At 43.1% G+C, this 22,751-nt stretch overlaps 2 protein-coding genes across 2 annotated transcripts in view; both read right to left on the bottom strand.

Annotated features, from left to right (window-relative positions):
* Positions 1-22,751, bottom strand: part of BCKDHB (branched chain keto acid dehydrogenase E1 subunit beta) — a 281,425-nt gene that overhangs the window by 241,959 nt on the left and 16,715 nt on the right. The window lies entirely within an intron of this gene.
* On the bottom strand, positions 6,223-10,184 carry LOC142759657 (nuclear receptor subfamily 0 group B member 2-like). Its single transcript, XM_075862067.1, has 2 exons — positions 9,340-10,184; positions 6,223-6,975 (listed from the first exon to the last, which is right to left on the bottom strand). The coding sequence occupies exons 1-2, from the start codon at positions 9,890-9,892 to the stop codon at positions 6,728-6,730; spliced, it is 801 nt and encodes a 266-aa protein (XP_075718182.1). The 5' UTR covers positions 9,893-10,184; the 3' UTR covers positions 6,223-6,727.

Here is a 22,751-nt window from a genome sequence, read left to right as displayed (position 1 = left end):
ATTTCACCATATTTTTTGTATGTGCCATTAATATATTTATATAAGTTAATCATGTCCCCCCTTAGTCGTCTTTTTTCAAGGCTAAATAGGTTTAATTCTTTCAATCTTTCCTCATAACTTAAATTCTCCATGCCCCTAATTAGCTTCGTTGCTCTTCTTTGTATTTTTTCCAACTCCAGGGCATCCTTTCTATGAACTGGAGCCCAGAACTGGACTGCATATTCTAGATGAGGCCTCACTAATGCTTTGTAAAGTGGTAATATTACATCCCTGTCCCGCGAGTCCATGCCTCTTTTAATACACGACAATATCCTGCTGGCCTTTGAAGCAGCTGATTGACACTGCATGCTGTTATTGAGTTTATGATTTACAAGTACACCCAGATCCTTCTCAACAAGTGAATCCCCCAGTGTAGCTCCCCCTAGGACATATGATGCATGCAGGTTGTTGGTACCCAGATGCATAACTTTACATTTATCTACATTAAACTTCATCTGCCAAGTGGACGCCCAAACACTTAGTTTGTTTAAATCTGCCTGTAATTCATGAACATCTTCCATAGTCTGAACTATATTGCATAGCTTGGTGTCATCTGCAAAAATAGAAATAGTGCTATTAATCCCATCCTCTATATCATTAATAAATAAGTTGAATAATAGTGGTCCCAGCACTGAACCCTGGGGTACACCACTTATAACCGGTGACCATTCAGAGAAGGAATCATTGACCACAACTCTCTGGATACGGTCCTTGAGCCAATTCTCAATCCAATTACAAACTATATTTTCTAAACCTATAGTCCTTAATTTACCCATTAGGCGTCTATGGGGGACAGTGTCAAATGCCTTTGCAAAGTCCAAAAACACTAAATCCACAGCGGCCCCTCTGTCTAGACTTCTGCTCACCTCTTCATAAAAACAGATTAGGTTAGTTTGACAACTTCTGTCCTTAGTAAAACCGTGCTGGCTGTCACTTATAATGCTATTTATTGTCACATAATCCTGTATATAGTCCCTCAATAGCCCCTCAAACATTTTCCCCACGATGGATGTTAAGCTTACTGGTCTATAATTACCCGGGGAAGACCTAGAGCCCTTTTTGAAAATAGGCACCACATTTGCCCTGCGCCAGTCCCTTGGCACTATACCAGTCACTAGAGATTCTCTGAATATTATGAAAAGGGGGACAGAAATAACTGAACTAAGCTCTTTAAGAATTCTAGGGTGTAACTCATCTGGTCCCGGGGCCTTGTGCACATTTATTTTATTTAATTTAGCTTGGACCATCTCTACATTCATCCAATTCAGTATATCAACTGATATATTAACAGCACTGGCACCGGCTACATCAGCTGCTCCTTCTTCAGTTGTATATACAGAGCTAAAGAACCCATTTAGTAACTCTGCCTTCTCTTGATCCCCTGTGATCAACTCCCCATTACCATTATCTAGGGGTCCTACATGTTCAGACCTGGGCTTTTTTGCATTTATATGCTTGAAGAATTTTTTGGGATTTGTTTTACTATCCCTGGCCACCTGCCTTTCATTTTGTATTTTTGCTAATTTTATTACATTTTTACAGATTTTATTAAGCTCTTTATATTTTACAAAGGCTACAGCTGTACCCTCAGATTTGTATTTTTTAAATGCCCTTTTTTTGTCGTGTATTGCCCCTTTCACAGAAGGTGTAAGCCATGTGGGGTTTAATTTGAGTCGTTTATACTTGTTACCTGTAGGAATAAATTTTGCACTATAATAACTCAAAGTAGATTTGAAAATCTCCCATTTATCATTTGTTCCATTATTTGACATTAGTTCTTCCCAGTCTATATCCTGAATTGCAGCCCTCATCCTGGGGAAATTGGCTTTCTTAAAATTAAATGTTTTTGCCCTCCCAGCCTGCGTTTGTTTTTTACAGTATAGGTAAAATGTAACTATATTATGATCACTGTTACCGAGGTTTTCACGAACATTGACATTCCCAACAAGATCTGCATTATTAGAAATGACCAGATTCAACAGAGCTTCACCTCTAGTCGGGTCTTCCACAAACTGGCCCATAAAATTTTCCTGCAACAGGTTGAGGAAATGTCTCCCCTTTGCAGTTGAAGCCGAACCATGACACCAATTAATATCCCGGAAATTAAAATCTCCCATTATCACTACAGTACCCGCCTGTGCAGCCCGCTCCATCTGTTTATATAGCTGAACTTCCATCTCCTCAGTTATATTGGGGGGTCTATAGATTACACCAAAAGTAATTTTTTCAGTGTTTACCTCCCTTTCTAGTTCCACCCACAAAGTTTCAACCTCCTCACAGTATTCACCCACTATTGTCTCTTTCACACTCGCCTTCATATCATTTCTCACATACAGACATACACCACCACCTTTCCTATTTGTCCTGTCTTTCCGAAAAAGTGTAAAACCCTGTAGATTTACAGCCCAGTCATGTGAAGAGTCCAGCCATGTTTCAGCAACACCAACTATATCTATATTTTCTTCCAGTATCAAGGCCTCCAGCTCCCCCATTTTGCTTGCTAGACTTCTGGCATTTGTGAACATACACTTTAACTTGCCTGTCAGTTTTTCACTTTTGTTATCAGAAATGTGATTTGACATTAATCGGGCCTTTTTATTTACACTGATGTTTTGTAACGAAAGGATCTCCTTATCTTGTTGTCTAGTCCTCTCCCCATATTCTGTTTCTCCCCCCACCAATATAGTCTGACCCCTCTCTAACCTGGCTACCCCTTTTTTTTCTACATTGACCTCCCTCCTCAGCCCTAGTTTAAATACTCCGCCACCCCAGCTAGAATTCTCTCCCCCAGCACAGCGGACCCCCTTCCATTTAGGTGCAAATCATCTGCAGAATACAGTTTGTACCCCAATGAAAAGTCAGCCCAGTGCTCTATGAACCCAAATCCTTCTCCTCTACACCAAGACTTCAGCCATGCATTTAACTCCCTGAGCTCCCGCTGTCTTTCCTGTGATGCGCATGGCACAGGCAGTATTCCTGAGAATACTACTTTGGAGGTCCTTCCCTTCAGGTTGTAGCCTAGTTCTTTAAAATTATTCTTAAGGCTCCTCCACCTACCATTTATTCTGTCGTTGGTACCGACATGGACCACGACAGCTGGATCATCACCAGCCCCTCCCAGCAATTTGTCCACCCGTTCCACCACATGCCGAACCCTGGCACCAGGGAGACAGCAAACCATTCGGTTGAGGTGGTCTTGGCGACAAATTATTCTATCCGTCTTCCTGATTATAGAATCCCCTACGACTATCAATTGTCTTGGCTTACCTGCATTACCATCCCGCCGACTACTAGCTGGGCTGTTCTCCCGGCTGGTAGGGAGATCCGTATCCACTAGGGCTGCCATTTCTGAGACTGACACCCTCGCATCATCAACCAACTTGGCAATTTTGCCTGGAATGTCAGAAACCGGATCGGCCTTCCTTGTCTTTGACCCCTTTCTACTGCCCCTAACTACATTAACCCAGCTACTTACCTGATCCTGCTCACCCATGTCTTCACCCTCCAGTTGTAACCCACTAACTGCATGCTCTGTGAGCAGCAAGCTCCGCTCAAAATTGTCTATCCTCCTCAGTGTTGCATTCTGCTCCTCCAGATCTCTAATACGAGCTTCCAGGTGAACAACATGCTCACATCTGCCACAGAGATATTCACCCTGGAACTCCGGCTCCAGTCGTGCATACATATGGCAAACTGTGCACTGAAGAAAACCTCCAATCTTGCTATCCATTATCCAAGTTACAAAAAAAACAAAACAGCGAACGGGTGTTAATCAAAAAGAAAAAGAAGTAGAAGAGGATATTCTGACGAAGCACCAGCGAAACGCGCGTCGGGTCTAGCAGCGGTCTCCCCTCCTGGTCCTGATCTCCTGCATATTCTCCACTGCGTAGGTGTAGGTATACTGCTTATTATATGTCATATTTGCCTAAGACTGCACTTTGCATTTATCTTATATAGGTATCTATCTGTGCAAATGTACCATGCCTAGCACCTGCCTAAAAGCATTGATTTATGGACTTTAGCTTTTTGTGGTATCGTGTTACCAGTTTAACATCTGGGGGGGGGGGCAGGCTGCTTTTATGTTCGGAGTCCATGCCATTTTACTGTGTATAGCTGTTATGTGTTTTCTCTGTGTCTAACTGACTGTAATAAAGATTGTTTGTAATTTTTAAAGTACTTGGTCGTAAATCAAGGAAGTAGCAGGTTTTGCTAAGTTGTGCAAATGGTCATATTTTCAAGCGCTTAGCTCCTATCTGTGGCATGTGGGAGGGGCATAAAAGCCAGATTGAAAGCAACCTTTTTTTAACCACATGAAACCCCAAAAATCTGATCAAGTGGTGTGGGACGATAGTGCGATGCCTCCTGATCGACATACCAGTTATCGCCACTTGTCGTAAACTGAGAAGGACAGAATCCTTGAATTGAGAGACCTTGGTTTATCACTCCAGCAGATCGCTAAGTGCCTAGGACGAGATGACAGCACTGTTCAGTTTTGCGTGTCCCGGGGGTTGGGTGAACAACAACAAAAGGGAATGTCAGAAGGAGAACAGATCATCTGATTGGAAGGATGGCGCAATGTGATTTATTCTGTATTGCAAGTGAAATTGGATGTCACATCCCAAGCCTAGGGCGGCAACCAGTGTCGGCACAAACCATCAGAAGGCATTTGCACTACATTGGGCTACGAGACAGAGGTCTAGCTACAGGTGTTCTATTAACCACACACCACCGCTCTAAAAGGCTATCATGGTGTATAGCAAGGTCTATCCTCTTTAGCGATAAGTGACGCTTTTGTCTCGGACGCAATGATAGCCAGAGATGGGTTTGGAGACCATGCGGGCAACGCCATGAAGAGGCCTTCACAAGGGAACGTCACACCAGTCCTACTCTTAGGATTATGGTGTGCGGTGGCCCAATGTACGGTAGCCAGACACCTCTAGGTACACTAACAGCTCGGCGTTACATTGATTTGGTAGTGGAACCAGTGGTACGACCATTTCTCCAAAGTGTCCCAGGAGCTATTTTCAACAGGACAACGCCAGGCTGCACGTTGCTACTGCTACTGTGAGCAGCCTGCGTGGCCTAAACGTGCTACCATGACCCGCAGCGTCTCCGAACTTATCTTCCATCGAGCACATATAGAATGTCATTGGTCGGCAATTGCAAGGGGAGGTGCCAGCAGACGATCTTGATTTGCGTACCCAAGTGAATTCAGCGTGGCATAATAATCCTCAGACAACCATTAATAACTTCATTAATAGCATGCCAAGGCGTGTAAGTGCGTGTATTGTCCGTGTGGTGCACATACTCGATACTGAATAAATCAAGATCGTTAGAATATTTTGTTTCCATTTTTGTATCCTTTGCATATCGTTAACATGTCGAACGATCCTGTGATCTCCACAATTCCAAAACTTTTCCTTCTTGATGTTGCAATTTCAATGTTGAGTAGTGTCATTTTCACTCGTAAAGTTGTGTCACTTATGCTTATACTTGTATAGATTTAATTTCATTTTGACATTAGAGGGATTGTCTTGTGAAAAGAACTCCTCTTCTTGTGACCTGTTAGGTCAATAACAACCGTGGCATCTAAGATGTTTGACAGAGGGAGGGTGCTCCCTCTGTCAGCCCATTGGCATCCCGCAGGGCACTAATGGGTTACCATGGCAGCTGGGGGCCTACTAAAGGCCCCCGGATCTACCATCAGTATCTGCTTATTAACCTGTCACATTCTTAGTAGTTGTGCCCAGTATTACAGCTTTCTCCCTTTCAGGTGAATGGACAAAGCCACAATACTGTGCACAGCCATAACGAATATGACTGTGTTGTGCCTTGCAAAGCTGTGTAAACAATGAAGGAGAAGCATGCCATGGCTCCTTTAAACAGCTGATCGACGAGGGTGTCGAGAGTCGGACTCCAACCAATCAGATATTGACTGTCTATCCTGAGGAATGGCTTTAAATTTTACATCACCAGATAACCTCTTTAGGAACAAAATAGGTGTGTCCTTAAAGGGTTAAATCCACTCTGAATCTGTTACAAAATCATTTTATTTTTTTAAAAAGTCCAGGGATTATTTCATACAGCCAATGAAACACAAGTCCGTTTATTAATAAAATATTTTATTTTGCTTCATAGTGATAATATATTATTTTAAAAAATAAACATAATTTTAAGTGCAACATTTATAGATATGTAAAAAAAAGTTTCAAAACATTTTAATGTCCAAGAAAGTAAGAGACACAATGGAATGACACCCAAGTAAACTTCTTCCTATGACACAATTTACCAAGGCATTGTAAAACGTAAGACTATTTTAAATACAAAAATAAAACCAAAAAAGCATACAAAACACAAAAATAATTTGGACTTTAAATGGGCATTAAGAAAAAAAATGACAATTTACTTTTAAAGGGAAGCAGTCACATTGAAAATACAGATCAATCTGCGGGCAGCATGTTATAGAGTAGTAGTAGGTGAGCAGGTTGATTTGTATATTTTTTGTAGCAAAAAATGGGATATAACTTTTAATTAATTTGTTGTTCATTCTGAGCTGAGGAGTCCAGTGGGTGGTGCTAATCACAGACCGCTTTCTCTGTATTCAGTTTATTTTTCCAGCAAGTACCTCTGTAATAGAGTATTATTTTAACATATAACAAATGAATACAAATCTTCAAATTCTTATGCATTACACTCTAGTTAAAAACAATGTTTCAAGCAATAGATCTTCCAAATCAATCTCTCCAGAGATTGGTCTAAAAAAAAGTTCTGTGATCACGCTAGAGTCAATGGCTTTTAGGCTGTCCAGGGCCTCCAGCATCCACGTGAAACGGACTTGACTCATGTTCTGCATCATTGACGTGAACTCCATCAGCGTTTGTTGAGCCTCTAGTTGTAGGGTCTGAACATACTGGGGGAATCTCATACCTCTGATTCCTTGAGACATAAGAAAAAAAATGTTAATAGATAACCACAATATATAAGGAAAACCTCACCAGGTTTAGCAGGGCTGAAAAGTGCCCTTTTACGCTATGTACATGTAATTATTAATAATTATTGATCATCTCCTGTAAATGCCTCCTTTTTCTCTTTGACCTATATATACAGTAGCTCTTGCACTACAGTAATAAGATGAAGCTGGGAAATACATGTGTCATGAATAGCCCTATGATCAGTATATTCGATAGGCACCTCATATCATAGACTGAATATATTTTATGACTGTGTCCTCGTTGAACTGAGATAATGTGAAAGCTCCTGGCTCTACCAGCCTCTTTATCTCCGGATGATTGTACCAGTAACCGCCATATCACAAACTATCCACAATGGTATAATGGGGCACTATTGTCTTGTTAAAAATCCTAATGCTTGGACTTCAAACCAAGATTGTGATCATCTTTTTAACCTACAAATACTGTACTCGGACCCACATCAAAATCTCTGCCTTATTTTTGTATGTTTAATACAACCTACATTTTTATCAAAACTTTCCCCTTATTTAATCATATCATTAAGTATAACAGTCAAGATTGCATAAGTGTTTTTTGGCAATAGTAACACCTTTAATATTGATACATACATTATATTTAATAAGAGGCCATACCATAAATGACTATTGTATTCCGCTAATATTTAATAAAATCTAAATAACCCAGGGATGTACTATATTAAATTCCATTATAATTTACATATAATAAAATGACCCCCTCTGAAATGTTACGTTATGCAAGTATGCTCATTGGAATATTTTCCAGCCACTTGGGTCAGAGTTAGCTGAAAAGTATCTCGTTTGTTGTGCCACAATAGAATACGTTTTTTCCGAATTCTAGTAGCCAATGAATATAGCTATGTAAAGAATTAGGAATTTAGACATTAAATAAATGGTAGATGGCATAATATATAGAAGTTAACCTCTTTTGCTTTGGATGAATCTAAAGTCAGCTTCTAGGCTCATATATAAGCTATTGTTTAACACAGCAACATTATTCTGAAATCGAGGTTTGTGAATGTCATTGTTTACCCTTGTAAAGCTACAAACCATTAAGATATTGGGCTCTTGCGAAATGTCATCTATATTTATTGTTATGAAGGGCAAGATGCCTACCTTTGAACAAATTGGTCAAGAAAATACAATCTAGTTAATGAGCTAAAGGTGCCAAGACTGACTCTAAAATTCCCAATAATATATATTTACACTATAGAAAAAATTATATACATACATACATACATACATACCACAATCTCAACAAACATCTCTCATTTTATCTTATTATGGTGTCCATTTTTTTCAGTGGTCTGTTCTAAATCCTTATACAGACCACTGTCCTTTGGAAATCGTGCCTTCTCTCTTAGGCTTCGTTCACATCTGCGGCAGGCTTCCGTTCTGACGTTGCGTCAGAACGGAACTCTGAGACAAACGGAAACCATAGATTTCCGTTTACATCACCGTTGATTTCAATGGTGACGGATCCGGTCCAAATGGTTTCTGTTTGTCTCAGTTGTGCAAGGATTTCGTTGTTTTGACGGAATCAATAGCACAGTCGACTACGCTATTGATTCCGTCAAAACGACGGAACCCTTGCACAACTGAGACAAACGGAAACCATTTGCACCGGATCCATCATCTTTGAAATCAATGGTGATGCGAACGGAAAGCTATGGTTTTCGTTTTTTTCAGTCAGGTTCCGTTCTGACGGAATATAGGGGGGTTGTCACAATGTTTTAACTATCACAGTAGCCCCTCTGCCCTCCCAATAGCCGAATGCATCGTGATACAGTACCCTAAAAGGATGACGCTTTACTGTAGTATTACATTGTAAGGCTGGGTTCACACGACCTATTTTCAAGTGTGAACGAGGCGTATTATGCCTCGATTTACGCCTGAAAATACGGCTCCAATACGTCGGCAAACATCTGCCCATTCATTTGAATGGGTTTGCCGACGTACTGTGCCGACGACCTGTCATTTACGCGTCGTTGTTTGACAGCTGTCAAACGACGACGTGTAAAATGACTGCCTCGTCAAAGAAGTGCAGGACACTTCTTTGAAACGTAATTTGAGCCGTTCTTCATTGAATTCAATGAAGAACAGCTCACATGATCGGCCGTCAAAGACGCCTCGCATAATGTGAGGAGGAGCTTTTACGTCTGAAACGACGCAGCTGTTTTCTCCTGAAAACAGTTTGTCTTTTCAGACGTAAAAGCCAGTTCTCGTGTGCACATACCCTAAGTGTAGGGTTAACTGTTTTTTAGATTTTATATTAAACTAATTTCTTTGCATATGTAACATTTAAAACCTACCTGGGTTAAACAGCACCATGCCTTTTAAATAGGCATATTCCTTTGTGCAAATGTCCAAGCTCCAGAGTTTGTGCAGAAACATCTGTAGTCTTTGCACTTCTTTAAAAGGCACTCCAGCGTTAGATGTCAACGTGATGTCACCAGCATTAGATGACTGGTTAAGAAGTATCTTCTTCAACAGACTGGGCATGGAAAGCTCTTCCCATTCAAAATCAACTCTCTCTTGTGCCAATCCTAATACAAAAAGTGGAGCCCAGCACTTCCTTACTAGCAGGATCTGGTCATCCTGGAGCAGCTGATAGAAGGAAGGTAAATTTCTAAGAAAAGTCACTGTCTTTAATAAAACGTCTGAAGCTTTCTTGCAGATAACATCAGGATTCTTGAGTAACACTTTCCTATTCCCATCACAGGGGCATCCTTTATTTGGATTACAGATGTGTTGGTGAAGATTTGTTTTTGCTGCGCTGCCTGAGTTAAGCATTTGAAAAAGAATACTGTTGACTGGATCTTTGTTGCATTGACAAGTTCCTGGTCTTTTAGACCTACAAGCCATGGCAGTGTTGTAGGCACCCAAGGTACCTAGGCAGCTGTGAAGTGTGTCAGATAACAAATCCGTCTTCCTGTGTCATTAGTAGGCAATGTGATCTTATATACACTCCGCAGTAATGTGACCATGTGGTGTGTTAAAGTCGCCTTGGACTTTATTCTTCCTAGTGTTTTCATTTACAATCATTTAAGGTGTGGTCTAAACCGCCCGATCTAAAGGAACTAAAATAATCTGAATGAGGGAACTGGTCACGAATAGGAACGGATCAATACGAGAATGTGTTGTTTACAGTCTTCTGTCAATCTGATACGGTGGAAAGCAGTGCCATGATATCAAGGACACTTAAAAAGTTGCCAGCACTTTCAGTATTTCCTATCATTCTGAGTCTGTCAAATCTGACCTTGAAAGATCAATTTGTAGACCACAAATTACAGAAAGATTTTTATTGCACAATGTTTTTAGATTATTTTGTCATTGTAAGATAAGAAAAAACATATTAACGCTTTGGTGATCAGCCTATTTTTGGCCTTCATGATGGAGCGTTTTTTTTTTTATCGTTGCATTTCACAAGACATCATCATTTTATTTTTTATTTTTCCATAGACATGGCAGCTTTAACACAACATGTGAGGGCTTGTTTTTTGCAGGACATGTATTTTTTTAGAGGCACTTTTATTAACTTATTTTTGGGGTAATGAAAAAAAACCAAAAATGTTGTCCTTTCTTACATTTCTGACGTTTACTGTGTGGTATTAATAACAACTTTATTTTGCGGGTCATTACAATTATGGAGATAACAAATGCATATATTTTTGAATGTTTTATTACTTTTGCACAATGAAAACAGGTTGTTTTTTTAAAAAAAGTATTTGGTTTTTGTGTTGCCATATTCTAAGAGCCATAACTTTTTATTTTTCCGCTGACGTAGCTGTATGAGGGATTTTATTTATTTTTTTGTTATTGGTACTATTTTGGGGTACATATGACTTTTCTGGCAGTGTTGTTTATTTTAGTTTTTTTTATGGTGTGGGTTTCACCATGTGGGTTAAATAACATAATCGTTTAATCAATCGTACGGGTCATTGCGAATGCAGCGATACTAATTGTGTGTAGCTTTATATTTTTCAGGGTTTTTTTTCATAATAAAGCAATTTGTAAGGGGAAAAAGTGGGTTTTTAAATTATTATTTTTTTACTTGGGATTTTTCATTTATTTATTAGTAATTTCATACCTCCCAACCATCCTGGATTTAGCGGGACAGTCTCGGATCCTGGGCGGTGTCCCTGTTTCAACTGTATCTGCATCCACAGGACACAGATACAATTGAATTCAATGCTGGAGCAGGGAGCCGTCGGCTCCCTGCTTCAGTATTCATTGTGAAATGCCAACTTTGAGCAGGTCGACACAGACAGATGAGCTGCAGTAACGTCATCGCGCCTGTCTGCACGAGCCACTCATAGCAAAGACCGGAGGAACAAGGTGAGTATTTTTTTCATTTTAATATTAGGCACCATACTGGCATTATCCTGGGTTTGGGGGCAGCTTTGGCGACATTATACTGTTGGGGGCAGCCGTTGGGGCATTATACTGTATGTGAGCAGCTGTAGGGGCATTGTACAGTATGGGGCCAGCTCTGGGGGGCATTACACTCCATGGGGCCAGCTGTGGGGGCATTATACTGTGCGGGGGCGTCTATGGGGCATTATATTGCATTGGGGTGACCAATCAGCGTCATACACTTCTCTTCATTCCAGCCAAGCTTGTTTCACTGCACAGCGTGATTTCGCGAGATCACGCTGTGACGGGACTTCCTCCCACAGGTCCTTCAACGGAGCAATGGAACAGTCAACAGACATCTCCTCCAGCTGTGCCAGAACGTTTATCCAAATATGCAGCGGCTGGAGGCGATGTCTGTTCAATCTTCCATGGCTCCGATGAAGAACCTGTGAGAGAAAGTCCCGTCACAGCGTGATCTCGCAAGATCACGCTGTGCAGTGAAACAAGCGGTGCTGGAATCTAGAGAAGTGTATGACGCTGATTGGTCAGCGTCATACACTTCTCTTTACAACGCTTAGTTAGTAAGAACTAATTAGCATAAATCTAAAATTGTTCATAACTTGCTCAAAAATGATTGTTTTTCAAAATAAAAACCACTGTTATCTACATTACAGCACCTATTAGATTAGGTAGGAGATAGGGCACTTATAAACGGATGACAGAGCCTCTTTAAACCCCTGGCTGTTAAGTAAACCATCGGCACCCTACGATCGCCTCGCTATGGTTTCATTGGGAGCCCCCTCCTACTGAAACCACTTAGATGTCGTGGTTTCAGTAGGAGGGCGGGTTAAACAGTCGGGAATGGAGGTAACTCCAATGCCACCCATTAGAGCAGGAGCTGTCTTTAGGCGGCACATGCTGGGCTAATGGCACAGTGCCGTAAAAATGCGATGCTGTGGCATAAGTACCCTTAAAGACAGACGTGAAAAGGCATATGGGTGGTCATTAAGGGGTTAATATTTCTAACATACAGAGCCTACCCTGTATCAATACTGTCAGCCATACAATGTTGGGCATTGTTTGACCATTGTCTGTGTGACACATTTGTACAAACATATAAGGACAGATTTACTAAGACTGGCGTTTCATACGCCAGCCTTGGCTATCTGCTCCGCTGGAGTAAGATGCAACAGACTTATTAAAAAGTGCACGCTTCTTAATAAATCTGACGCTCCTTCCCGTGCGCCATAATTGGAGCGCAATGACCGCGGCTGTGCGTCATCCATTTTCAACCCCACCATTGTACATAAAATAAAAAATATATATGCTTGCCTCGCTGCTTCTCTTCTATTCTCCCATCTGGGTTCGCTTGCATGCTGCGGCTCTTACAAGGTACTGACGCTGAGTAGCGTCAGGGCCCTATAGGCGACGCAGTGCTCAAGTTCAGTAGTGCTGCGTCACATACAATGTCTGAGTGGACCTGGAAGGGAGAAGAGGAGCAGTGAGGTGAGCATAGGAGGAGGGCGGGGGTTATCCAATCTGGAGAGCTAAGGTATGGGACCCCGCAGAGTAATCTACGCCAACGTTGGTGTAGATTTCCACTATAATTTACGCCACATTTCTAATGAATGTATCTGGCCACAAACCCATTTGGAAAGCCACGCCCTCTTTACACAAAAGTGCCGGGGGGGGGGGGGGGCGGTATAAAATGGCCAAAAGTCTCAATTTGCACCTCAAATTGCTACTTTTTGGCCCTTTTGTGACTTTTTGAAGACAGGAAACTGGCGTACATTGATTAATTCCCCCGCATAGTTTGTGGTGTGGGTTTCTTGTATGTAAATTAACTGCGACAAGGTTGGTAAATATGTTGCATTATGTGCAAATGTCTAATTATTATGTTCTCCCTGTCTTTGCGAGGGCTTCCTTTGGATATTCCGGTTTCCCCCCACACTCCAAAAACATGCTGATAAGTTCATTTGGCTTCCTATGAAATTGATCCTAGTGTGTATGTGGGTGTCTTGGATAGAGAATTTAGATTTTGAGGACAGCGTCTCATGCAAATGATGTCAATCTCTGTACAATGCTGTGGAATATGTTGGAGCTATATAGAGCAATGGCAAATATAAAAAAATAAACCGTCACTAGTTTATTAATGCCCTATCTCCTAACTAATATAATAGGCACTTTGCGGCTGATAACTGCAGTGTAATTTTTTCCCCAAACATTTTTCTTTTCAGTTATTAGCATTTTTCTAAAAATGCTAATTTGGCTATACTTGCCAAATGGTAGGTGACTCTGAATGTTTTCTGTATGACACTGTCCAATCATCATACAGCTTCTCCAGAGGCGTAGCTAGGTTCTCCAGCACCCGGGGCAAAGATTCAGTATGGCGCCCCCCCCCCAAACCTCTTTCCCGACATCTCCTTCCCCCTCGCCGTGTTTGTTTTCTCTACCAATCGGCGTGTCATTTCTTTTTATGTAACGCGAGCATAAAAACATTTGTACATTTTACAAGCAATATGGTTCTATACACAACACAAGAACCAAGCCCGGTACATATATACAGCCCCAGAACAAATACAGCTCAATTTAGTGCAACCCCTGCCGTATAGGTATGTACGGCGTAAAACTACAGCTCCCAGCATGGCCCGAACAATGGTAAGGATATGCTGGGAGATGTATTTTCACAAAAAATAAATCATATTATAATCATTCCACCCATCATCTCACTGCAGATCATACAGTGACTACATTACTGATTAGAGGCAGAATAAACATTTACATTAAGTGACTCACTGGTGACGTCTCAGATTCTAGTTATTTTTCTCCATCCGGTCCAGACCTCTATGACGACTTCTCCCGGTCACAGCCCATTTCTGCAGTTTGCCGCTCAGATGTCTTCAGCTTCTCACTTTACCAACATTTCTGCACCTATAAATAAATATAAAGTTATCATTATACCACACACTACACCCCTAAATATAATAGTGCCATACACTGCACCTCTAATTATAATAGCACCATACACCGTGTCCCACACACACTGTGCCCCCTGTAGATAGTGCCTGCCATAGAGCCCCCTGTAGATAGTGCCCCCATATAGCCCACCCCTGTATATAGCCCCCCTGTAGATATAGCCTACCCCTGTATATAGTGCTCCACATATAGTCCACCCCTGTATATAGTGCTCCACAGATAGCCCAACCATGTATGTAGCCCCCCTGTAGATATAGCCCGCCCCTGTATATAGTGCTCCACATATAGTCCACCCCTGTATATAGTGTTTCACAGATAGCCCACCCCTGTATATAGCCCCCTTGTACATATAGTCCACCCCTGTATATAGTGCTCCACTAGATTATACAGGGGTGGGCTATCTGTGGAGCACTATATACAGGGGTGGACTATATGTACAGGGGGGCTATATACAGGGGTGGGCTTTCTGTGGAGCACTATAGGGGGAGCTATTTGTGGTATACTATATACAGGGGTGGGCTATATCTACAGGGGGACCATATCTACAGGGCTGGGCTATATCTACAGGGCTGGGCTATATCTACAGGGCTGGGCCTTATACAGGGATGGGCTATATACAGGGTGGCTATATCTACAGGGGTGGGCTATATACAGGGCTGGGCTACATACAGGGCTGGGCTATATACAGGGGGACTATATACAGGGGGGCTATATCTACAGGGGGGCTATATCTACAGGGGGGCTATCTATGGAGCACCATATACAGGGGTGGGCTATATCTACAGGGGGCTATATACTATATAGCCCCCCCCTGTAGCTATAGCCCACCCCTGTATATGGTGCTCCATAGATAGCCCACCCCAGTATATAGCCCACCCCAGTATATAGCCCCCCCTGTAGATATAGCCCCCCTGTAGATATAGTCCCCCTGTATATAGCCCACCCCCTGTATATAGCCCATCCCCTGTAGATATAGTCCCCCTGTAGAAATAGCCCAGCCCTGTAGATATAGCCCCCCTGTAGATATAGTCCCCCTGTATATAGCCCACCCCCTGTAGATATAGTCCCCCTGTATATAGCCCACCCCCTGTAGATATAGTTCCCCTGTATATAGCCCACCCCCTGTAGATATTAGCCCCCTGTATATAGCCCATCCCCTGTAGATATAGTCCCCCTGCAGATAGACACCCCTCCCCCCCCCGCAGATACAGCCACACTTTTATTACAATAAAAAAAAATAAAAAATAAAACTATTCAAACTCACCTTATTCCCGCTCCCACGCCGTCCGGCAGCCATGGAGACCTGCTCTCTTCTGCGCAGGTCTCCAGGGGGTTGAACGCGGCGTCTATGAAAGGCGCTGATTGGCTGGGCAGGATGACTTTCCCTGTCAGTCAGTCAGCGCCTTTCATCGACGGAAGCGTCACTCGTACAAAAGGTACCAGTCGCTTCATTCGTGGAAAGGCGCTGAATGGCCGGGCACGGAATGTACCCGGTCATTCATTGCTTCTAATTGTGGCCTGAGGAAGACGCTGGTACAGTGTCGAAACGCGTAGCCTGTATGATTTAATAAATTTCTATTTATATACCTTCGCTTCCATTATCCGTGAATACCTTCGAAACAACCACGCAGCAGCGCCCTATAAGATCCTCCCTTTTTGTCTTCTTTTGCCCACATGTAATTGTACCTGTGTCCTTGTGACACAGGTACAATTATAGTGCAGGAGGAGGTGGCGCTGGCGCCCCCCTCTAAGCTGCGCCCGGGGCACATGCCCCGCTTGCCCCCCCTGGCTTCTCCCCCTTCCCTGCCAGCAACACAGCGTGATCATATTGTACACTGCTTCCATTCCGGACTGTGTATTCAACTGGCGATATCTCCGGTTGTTTCACAGATAGAACTGCGATCGTGGTGGCAAATGAAAGATTACAATTTAAATTTTCATATGTTCTAGGTGGTCCACAGCCGGAGATATTGCTATTTCAAGTGATCCCCCTTCCCTCCAGCCTCCGTCTCTCCCACTGTCTGAAGCAGCTCCATGCTGATAGGACAGTGTTAGAGGATGTGAGGTCGTTACACCTCAGGAGAATCACTGGTGTTGACACCAACTTGTCTAGTACAGCCTCATTTGTATATTTAGAAAAAAGTTCATAACATAAAATAATAAGCATTTGGAGACACAATTTTCACTAGCATTATCAGTGTGACCAGGGCCGGCCTTAGATAATTTCGCACGGGACTCCATCTATCCTTTCAGTGCCTTCCTATTATAAAAAAAAATTTCCCATATAAAAGTGTGATACCCCCAATAGTATAATGCCTTTTATAGTGCCAAAACACAGTATGATGTCCCCATAGCTGCCCCATACAGTATAATAATATTTAATGATATAACATATTATAACCCCTTCAAGGACACAGTATTTTGTCCTCTAATTGTGCCCACACAGTATTATGCCCCCTAAGTGCCACACAAAGTATATTGCCCCTGTAGTGCCCCTACACAGTATAATGTCCGCTTAGTTGGCCCCACACTGTATAATGTCCCCCTCCCCTGGCTGCCACACACAGCCCCCACCCCCCTTGTAGATAGTGCACCTGTCGATTGTGCCATGTAGCCACCCTGTAGATAGTGCCATAATTCCCCTATCTCCCCCTTGTAGACAGTGTCATGATCCCCAACCTCCTCCTTGTAGACAGTGCCCCCACCTCCTCCTTGTAGACAGTGCCATACAGAAATGTACACAGTGCACCCCAAACAATTTTTTTTTACTCACGTAGGCCCCGTTCCCACAACGAATGGCGCTGCTCCACAACGGGATCCTTGCATAGCCTGGCATGATCCAGTGACGTCATCACGCCAGCCTGTGCAGGGAACCTGTCCCTGTGCCTGATAGGCTGCAGGCTAAATGGCCTGTAGACTATGGCAGAGCAGGGAGATACCTCCCTGCTCTGTGATAGGATTCAATGGTTGGACGCAGATACTATTGAATGTGGCATCACTACCGCTGTTGCTGCTACAGCGGCTGTTAACGGCGCTACCGGGCATGGGGGGGCCATCTCAGTGGCTGGCACAGGCTCAGTCATGCCCGGTGTTGCTGTTAGCAGCCGCTATGGCTGCTACAGTGATAGCGACGCCATTGAGAGAAGAAGCCCCGGGCGGAAAGTCAGCTGCAGAGTCGCCGGGCCCGGGCGATTTGAAACACAAGCAGGGGAAGGGAGCCAGCACAGTGCCCCCTTCCACCTGCTGGAGTGATGCGCCCTGTGCAATGGCACAGGTCGGATATCCCTAATGCCGGCCCTAAGTGTGACGCACCTATTAGATTAGCTAGGAGATTGGGCATTACTAAACTAGTGACAGATTCTCTTTAACTAGGTATAGTCTCTTGGTTTTTACCAGCAGTTCCCATATTTTCCCACTAGTGCATCAGTTATTGTCCATGCGCTGCCCATAGATGTCCACAGCCAGCATAGCATTGAAATAGAAATTGACCCTGTTCACTGCGGCCTTATATCCCTCCTGAAGCTGCCTCGTTCACTGTATTTGTTATCATTTATCTACGTGTTTGTAAGAGAAGGCTTGTGTATGGCTCTATTATGGGGGTACTATGGATGGATTTGAAATGGGTGAGACTGAAGATGATATATTGCTTGTTCTGATGTGGGGGCATTGTGGACTCTTTTTTTTTTTTTACTTTTGTTTTGCCTGATACAATGTTATTTGCACAGAAATATGCTGTTTCTGCTTGCCAATATTATTGATTTTATGTCAAAAGGAGCCGCTGTTCTTGGGACTCTTATCACATCATAATTGCTTTTATATTTATAAATGTCACCTTTCTCACTATAAGGATGCTGCACCATAGCGGGTTTACACCCCCCCCCCCCCCCTTGACTTCAGTGTGTTTGCGCCACCTTTCTGTTATTATCTACAGCTCCATGTGTTATTTTCGCATTTGCAATTCTTTTGTGATGCTGATTCGTAAAGCACCCGCGCTATTTTTTCTTTAGTATGGCTCACAACAAATTGCATTTTCTGTGCAGTTGTTGGATTCTCATGCATGCGCCGTCATGATTGCTGAGTGCCATTAGCCACTACGGCAGCCATTTGTATACATGCATTGTGTAGAAGGGCACCAGGTATATTGCCAGGTTTTGACATATATTCATATTTAAATGTGTACCTTATGAAAATCTGATCAAAGAGATGAGAATACTATCATTGTGGAGTATATATAATGTATAGAGAAACTTTTATTAGGGGGCATGGTTTGACTGGCTCCGAGTAAGGAGCATCTACGAGGAGCTCTGCTCTGTTTTAGCTACTTTCCTGCTAATGAGATAAAGAACAAAAATTGCAATGGGTAGACATAGGTCCCGAGACCTCCAATCTCCATCCCAGAGATCTGAAGGCATACTTCCCTTACCATTTAATTCAAGGATAAATCGGAAGCCTAACTTGGCGCCATTGAAGACATGCCACCGAATTCACACAAGATGCCTTGCCAGAACATTAAAAACCACGGAACCCCACTCTAACTGCCTCCAGTCCAGGTGATGGGGCAATTTATTTAATTTCTTGGCCTCAGATGAGGGTCAACCGCCTTCAAATCTACTATCCTTCTAAGGTCCTGGTGCAGTCGATATTAGGTCAGCAATACATGCAAACAACACAGCCATGTCATCCCTTTCAGAAGGTAATGCAGGCCCTCAGCCATTCCACTGCCTTGGACGTGTCTAATGGGCTGCTGCCCGATTTGGGCTCGACTCAGTTGCCACTAGAATCGGGTGAGTCCTTACCATATAGACCAGACTCCTTGCTTAATCCACTGACCCTGTTTTTAACAGAACCTCTCCCTCTGCTTTACCATTATTGCCAGCTTTTTCTGCTGTGGGGGATTTAAGTAAAGCTGTGGAGCTGGAGACTGCATCTGACTCATTGGAGGATTGGCTGAGCCATAAAATGCAGAACTTTCTTTCATCTAAGGAAGACTTGGTCTATCTTACTATGTGGAAAAGGCCTGCAAAACAGGGAAATTAGAAGGGAAAGTAACTTGAACCTCACCATCTCTAGAGATGACCGCTTAGCAATGGCGGATTAATACACCATAGCCCTTGGGCTGTTACCCAAACTTGGGCCTGCTTTCCACTGCCACCCTGCCGTGTCTATTGTTAACACTATCTTTATTGTGAAAGCATTAACAAATGGGTGTTACGATTCCCCTTGTCAAACGGCTGAGCCCCTACATCCTGACAGTCTTCAACCATCGCTGACAGAATCACACTGTGCAGGGACAGGTCCTCCTCACAAAGGGAATGGTAACACCCATTTGTCTATTAGGCCTGGACTACACAAAGAATTTTTGTGAAATAAAAGGAGAGGTGACTGATTTCTATATAAATCTCAGATTGTAGTAGCTTAGTTTCCTATTTTCTTCTCCATCCAGCCCAGACCTCATGGCGAATACTTTCGGCCACACCCCATTTCTTCAGAATTTGCCACTCAGATGTCTTAGGTAGATAGTGCCACACATAGCCCCCTGTTCATAGCACCACACACCACCCCTGTAGAAAGTTCCACACACCCCCTGTAGATAGCGTCACACAGTCCTGTAGATAATGCCACACAGCCCCCCTATAGATAGTGCCACACAGTCCCCCCCTGTAGATGGCACCACACAGCCCCCCTTGTAGGCAGTGCCACACAGCGTCCCCTGTAAACAGTGCCACACAGCCCCATCTGTAGATAGTGCCACACACCTTCCTGTAGATAACGCCACACAGCCCCCCTGTAAAAAGCTCCACGCCCCTGTAAATAGCATCACCCCCCTGTAGATAGCAGCACACCACTCCCTGTAGAATGCATCACCCCCCCTGTAGATAGCGCCACCACCCTGTAAGAAAGTGGCACACAGCTCCCCGTAGAATGCACTACCCCCCTGTAGATAGCGCCACACTTACCTGTCCCTGTTCCAGCGCTATCCTCTTCTCCAACGATGCAGGCCTGGTCTCTTCTGACGAGGCCACATCCAGCAGAGCGACGCAAGAATCACAAAAAAACGCCAAATGGCAGGGAAGGGAACCAATGTTTTCCTTGCCTTGCCAGCGATGTCAAAGGACGTCCAAACGATGTGGATACAATTGAGTCCAGGGCCTCACAAAGCAGTTTGTCGCGGTTTTTGTAGCTATTCGCAGCAAAAACATGACAAAACTGTGATGTGGTTTTATTCTTTTGGCGGCCATGGGCTCCAGGCCCTAGGCGGCCTCCCTAAACGGACCTATGGGGATCCGCCTTTGCTGACTAGACAAAGATGTTATTTTCTGAGAAACCCGAATTACATCCCACCAGCAGACTTCTGTGTATCTGTCCAGTTTACTGTTCCATATGGAGCAAAGCATGGATGACTTCGATAATAAGTCTTGCATTTAAAACCTGAAGGTTGCAGCAGTCGGCCCTCCTCTCCCTATTACAGGACTTTTTTCACTGACCTATTGAAATGGGAGGATGGGGCTTGAGTCACCTCATCAAGAGCTCTCCACTTGCTCTGAACAAAAGCCAAGATGTTCTCTGCACCTTTGTCTCTCATAGAAATAGACCATACTTACTACATCTTAACCGCACTGGTTCCCCTCTGATATGTCAAGGGACCAACTTTAGTCTTCTACTAGACCATTCCAAACATACCATATGACAATTGCTAGCACTTCGCCCTCTGATAGCACATTTAGAAGGCCACAAAGTATCCTACAGATGGGGGTTACCCTTTGCCCTCTGTATGCAAAAGGAGAACAAGCTTCTCTATTTCGGAGTCATCCGAATAAAAAGGCTTCCTTTGGGCACTAGATCTCCCTAATTAGACTATGAATGCTGTGGCCACTATACCAGGCACTGACCATCCTCCAGACTGGCCTTCTGATGAATACAGGGACCATGGAACTATCCGCAAGAGGAACCAATATACCCTGGACTCATCTTAACCAGAACCCATCCTGTGATCCACTTCCTGCACACAACTCTATGCCCTGACCATTATAAAATTGATATATAAACCTGCATATGCTTTGGCCATTTAGCACATTTACGTGCTGACCTCAAACTGCCTTCCACCCACCCCCCACCCCCACCATAAGGTACTGAACTTACTGATGCTCTGCTCGGGGACTCCAGTACTGCTCTGCTGACGTCATTCTCCATGTATGGACAGTGACTCTGACGTGGGCAGAAGTTGTGGAGTCCCCAGGCAGAGCATCAGCTGATGCTCTGCTCGGGGACTCCAGCGATAGGAAACTCCTGAATTGACCAAATATGGATGTCTGGAGCAGGGCTGGAGTCCCGAGCAAAGCGCTAGCTGATGCTCTGCTCGGGACTCAAACAATAGGCAATGTGACAGCCCCTTGCGGTCATGTTCACGAACAGCACAAGAAGCAAGAGCTCAGTCACGTGGGGCCGTGTCGGAGCGTCATCATTATTAGAAATGCTCCAGCACTTCCTGAATCATTCATGAGGTTTGAACTGCACCATTTAGTACAGAATTTTTAATTAAAGTATATTAGTAAGTTACTTAGTTTCACATAAATATATTATTGCAATGCAATTTTTGGTTCAACGGATAACTTAAGGTCTTGCACTCAGAGAACAACCTCTAGTTCACATTATAAACTGGCTTTCAATGTGCACTGCAAGTCAGGAGACTTGTCTTATCGCTGTTTCCCATTGTCACACTACTTAATTATCCTGAGGCTATAAACAGCTCAATGACATTCAGATGATTTAGAGGTTTTACATTTCCTTTCAACTCAAGGTTTATAGGTTTATTGCTAACCATGTTAACATGGACCTTGTGATTAACTTAGTATTCCTTAGGACCTATTCACACTGCATTCCCAGTGTCCGTCGGTACTATACGTCCGGAGAAACTCCAGACATATACCTCCGACTTAAGCCTCTGACATATGCTACTGTATAGGCATACAGTGGCATACGTTCGCCAAGGCTTCCATTGTAAAAAAACAAAACATATATTGTGCTTTTTTTTTTTATTCACTGTGCAATAGTAAATATACGTGGTTTTTCCCTTGAGTAATATGTGTGTTTCACTGGTTGAATACCAATGGGAATTTTTTGGTTAGAGCCTAACCTTTAATGTGAGATTTATTTCTTTTTTTTTTTTTTTTTTAAGCAATTTAAGATAGTGATACAATTGTATCAGATAGTGACACAATTGTATCCATAAGGTTCGTTCACTAGCGCTTGCGCACTTTACATTGACATATGTAATAAGTTCAGATAGGACAAGGATGAGATTTAAATGGTTAATACCATCACACTCTAGTATTTATAATTTATTTTAGCATTTTCCTGGTTTTTATTTATTTTTATATTTTTATATTATATG

This window comes from Rhinoderma darwinii, chromosome 4 (genome assembly GCF_050947455.1).
Source record: "Rhinoderma darwinii isolate aRhiDar2 chromosome 4, aRhiDar2.hap1, whole genome shotgun sequence".
Lineage (NCBI taxonomy): Eukaryota > Metazoa > Chordata > Amphibia > Anura > Rhinodermatidae > Rhinoderma > Rhinoderma darwinii.
This window is presented reverse-complemented; position numbering and strand designations above follow the sequence as displayed.

Excerpts from the sequence above, each read along its gene's own strand:
- LOC142759657 (XM_075862067.1), bottom strand. The coding sequence starts at position 9,892 with ATGGCTTGTAGGTCTAAAAGACCAGGAACTTGTCAATGCAACAAAGAT. Across the intron at positions 6,976-9,339 it reads CATGGTGCTGTTTAACCCAG|GAATCAGAGGTATGAGATTC; the intron begins GTAGGTTTTAAA and ends TTATGTCTCAAG.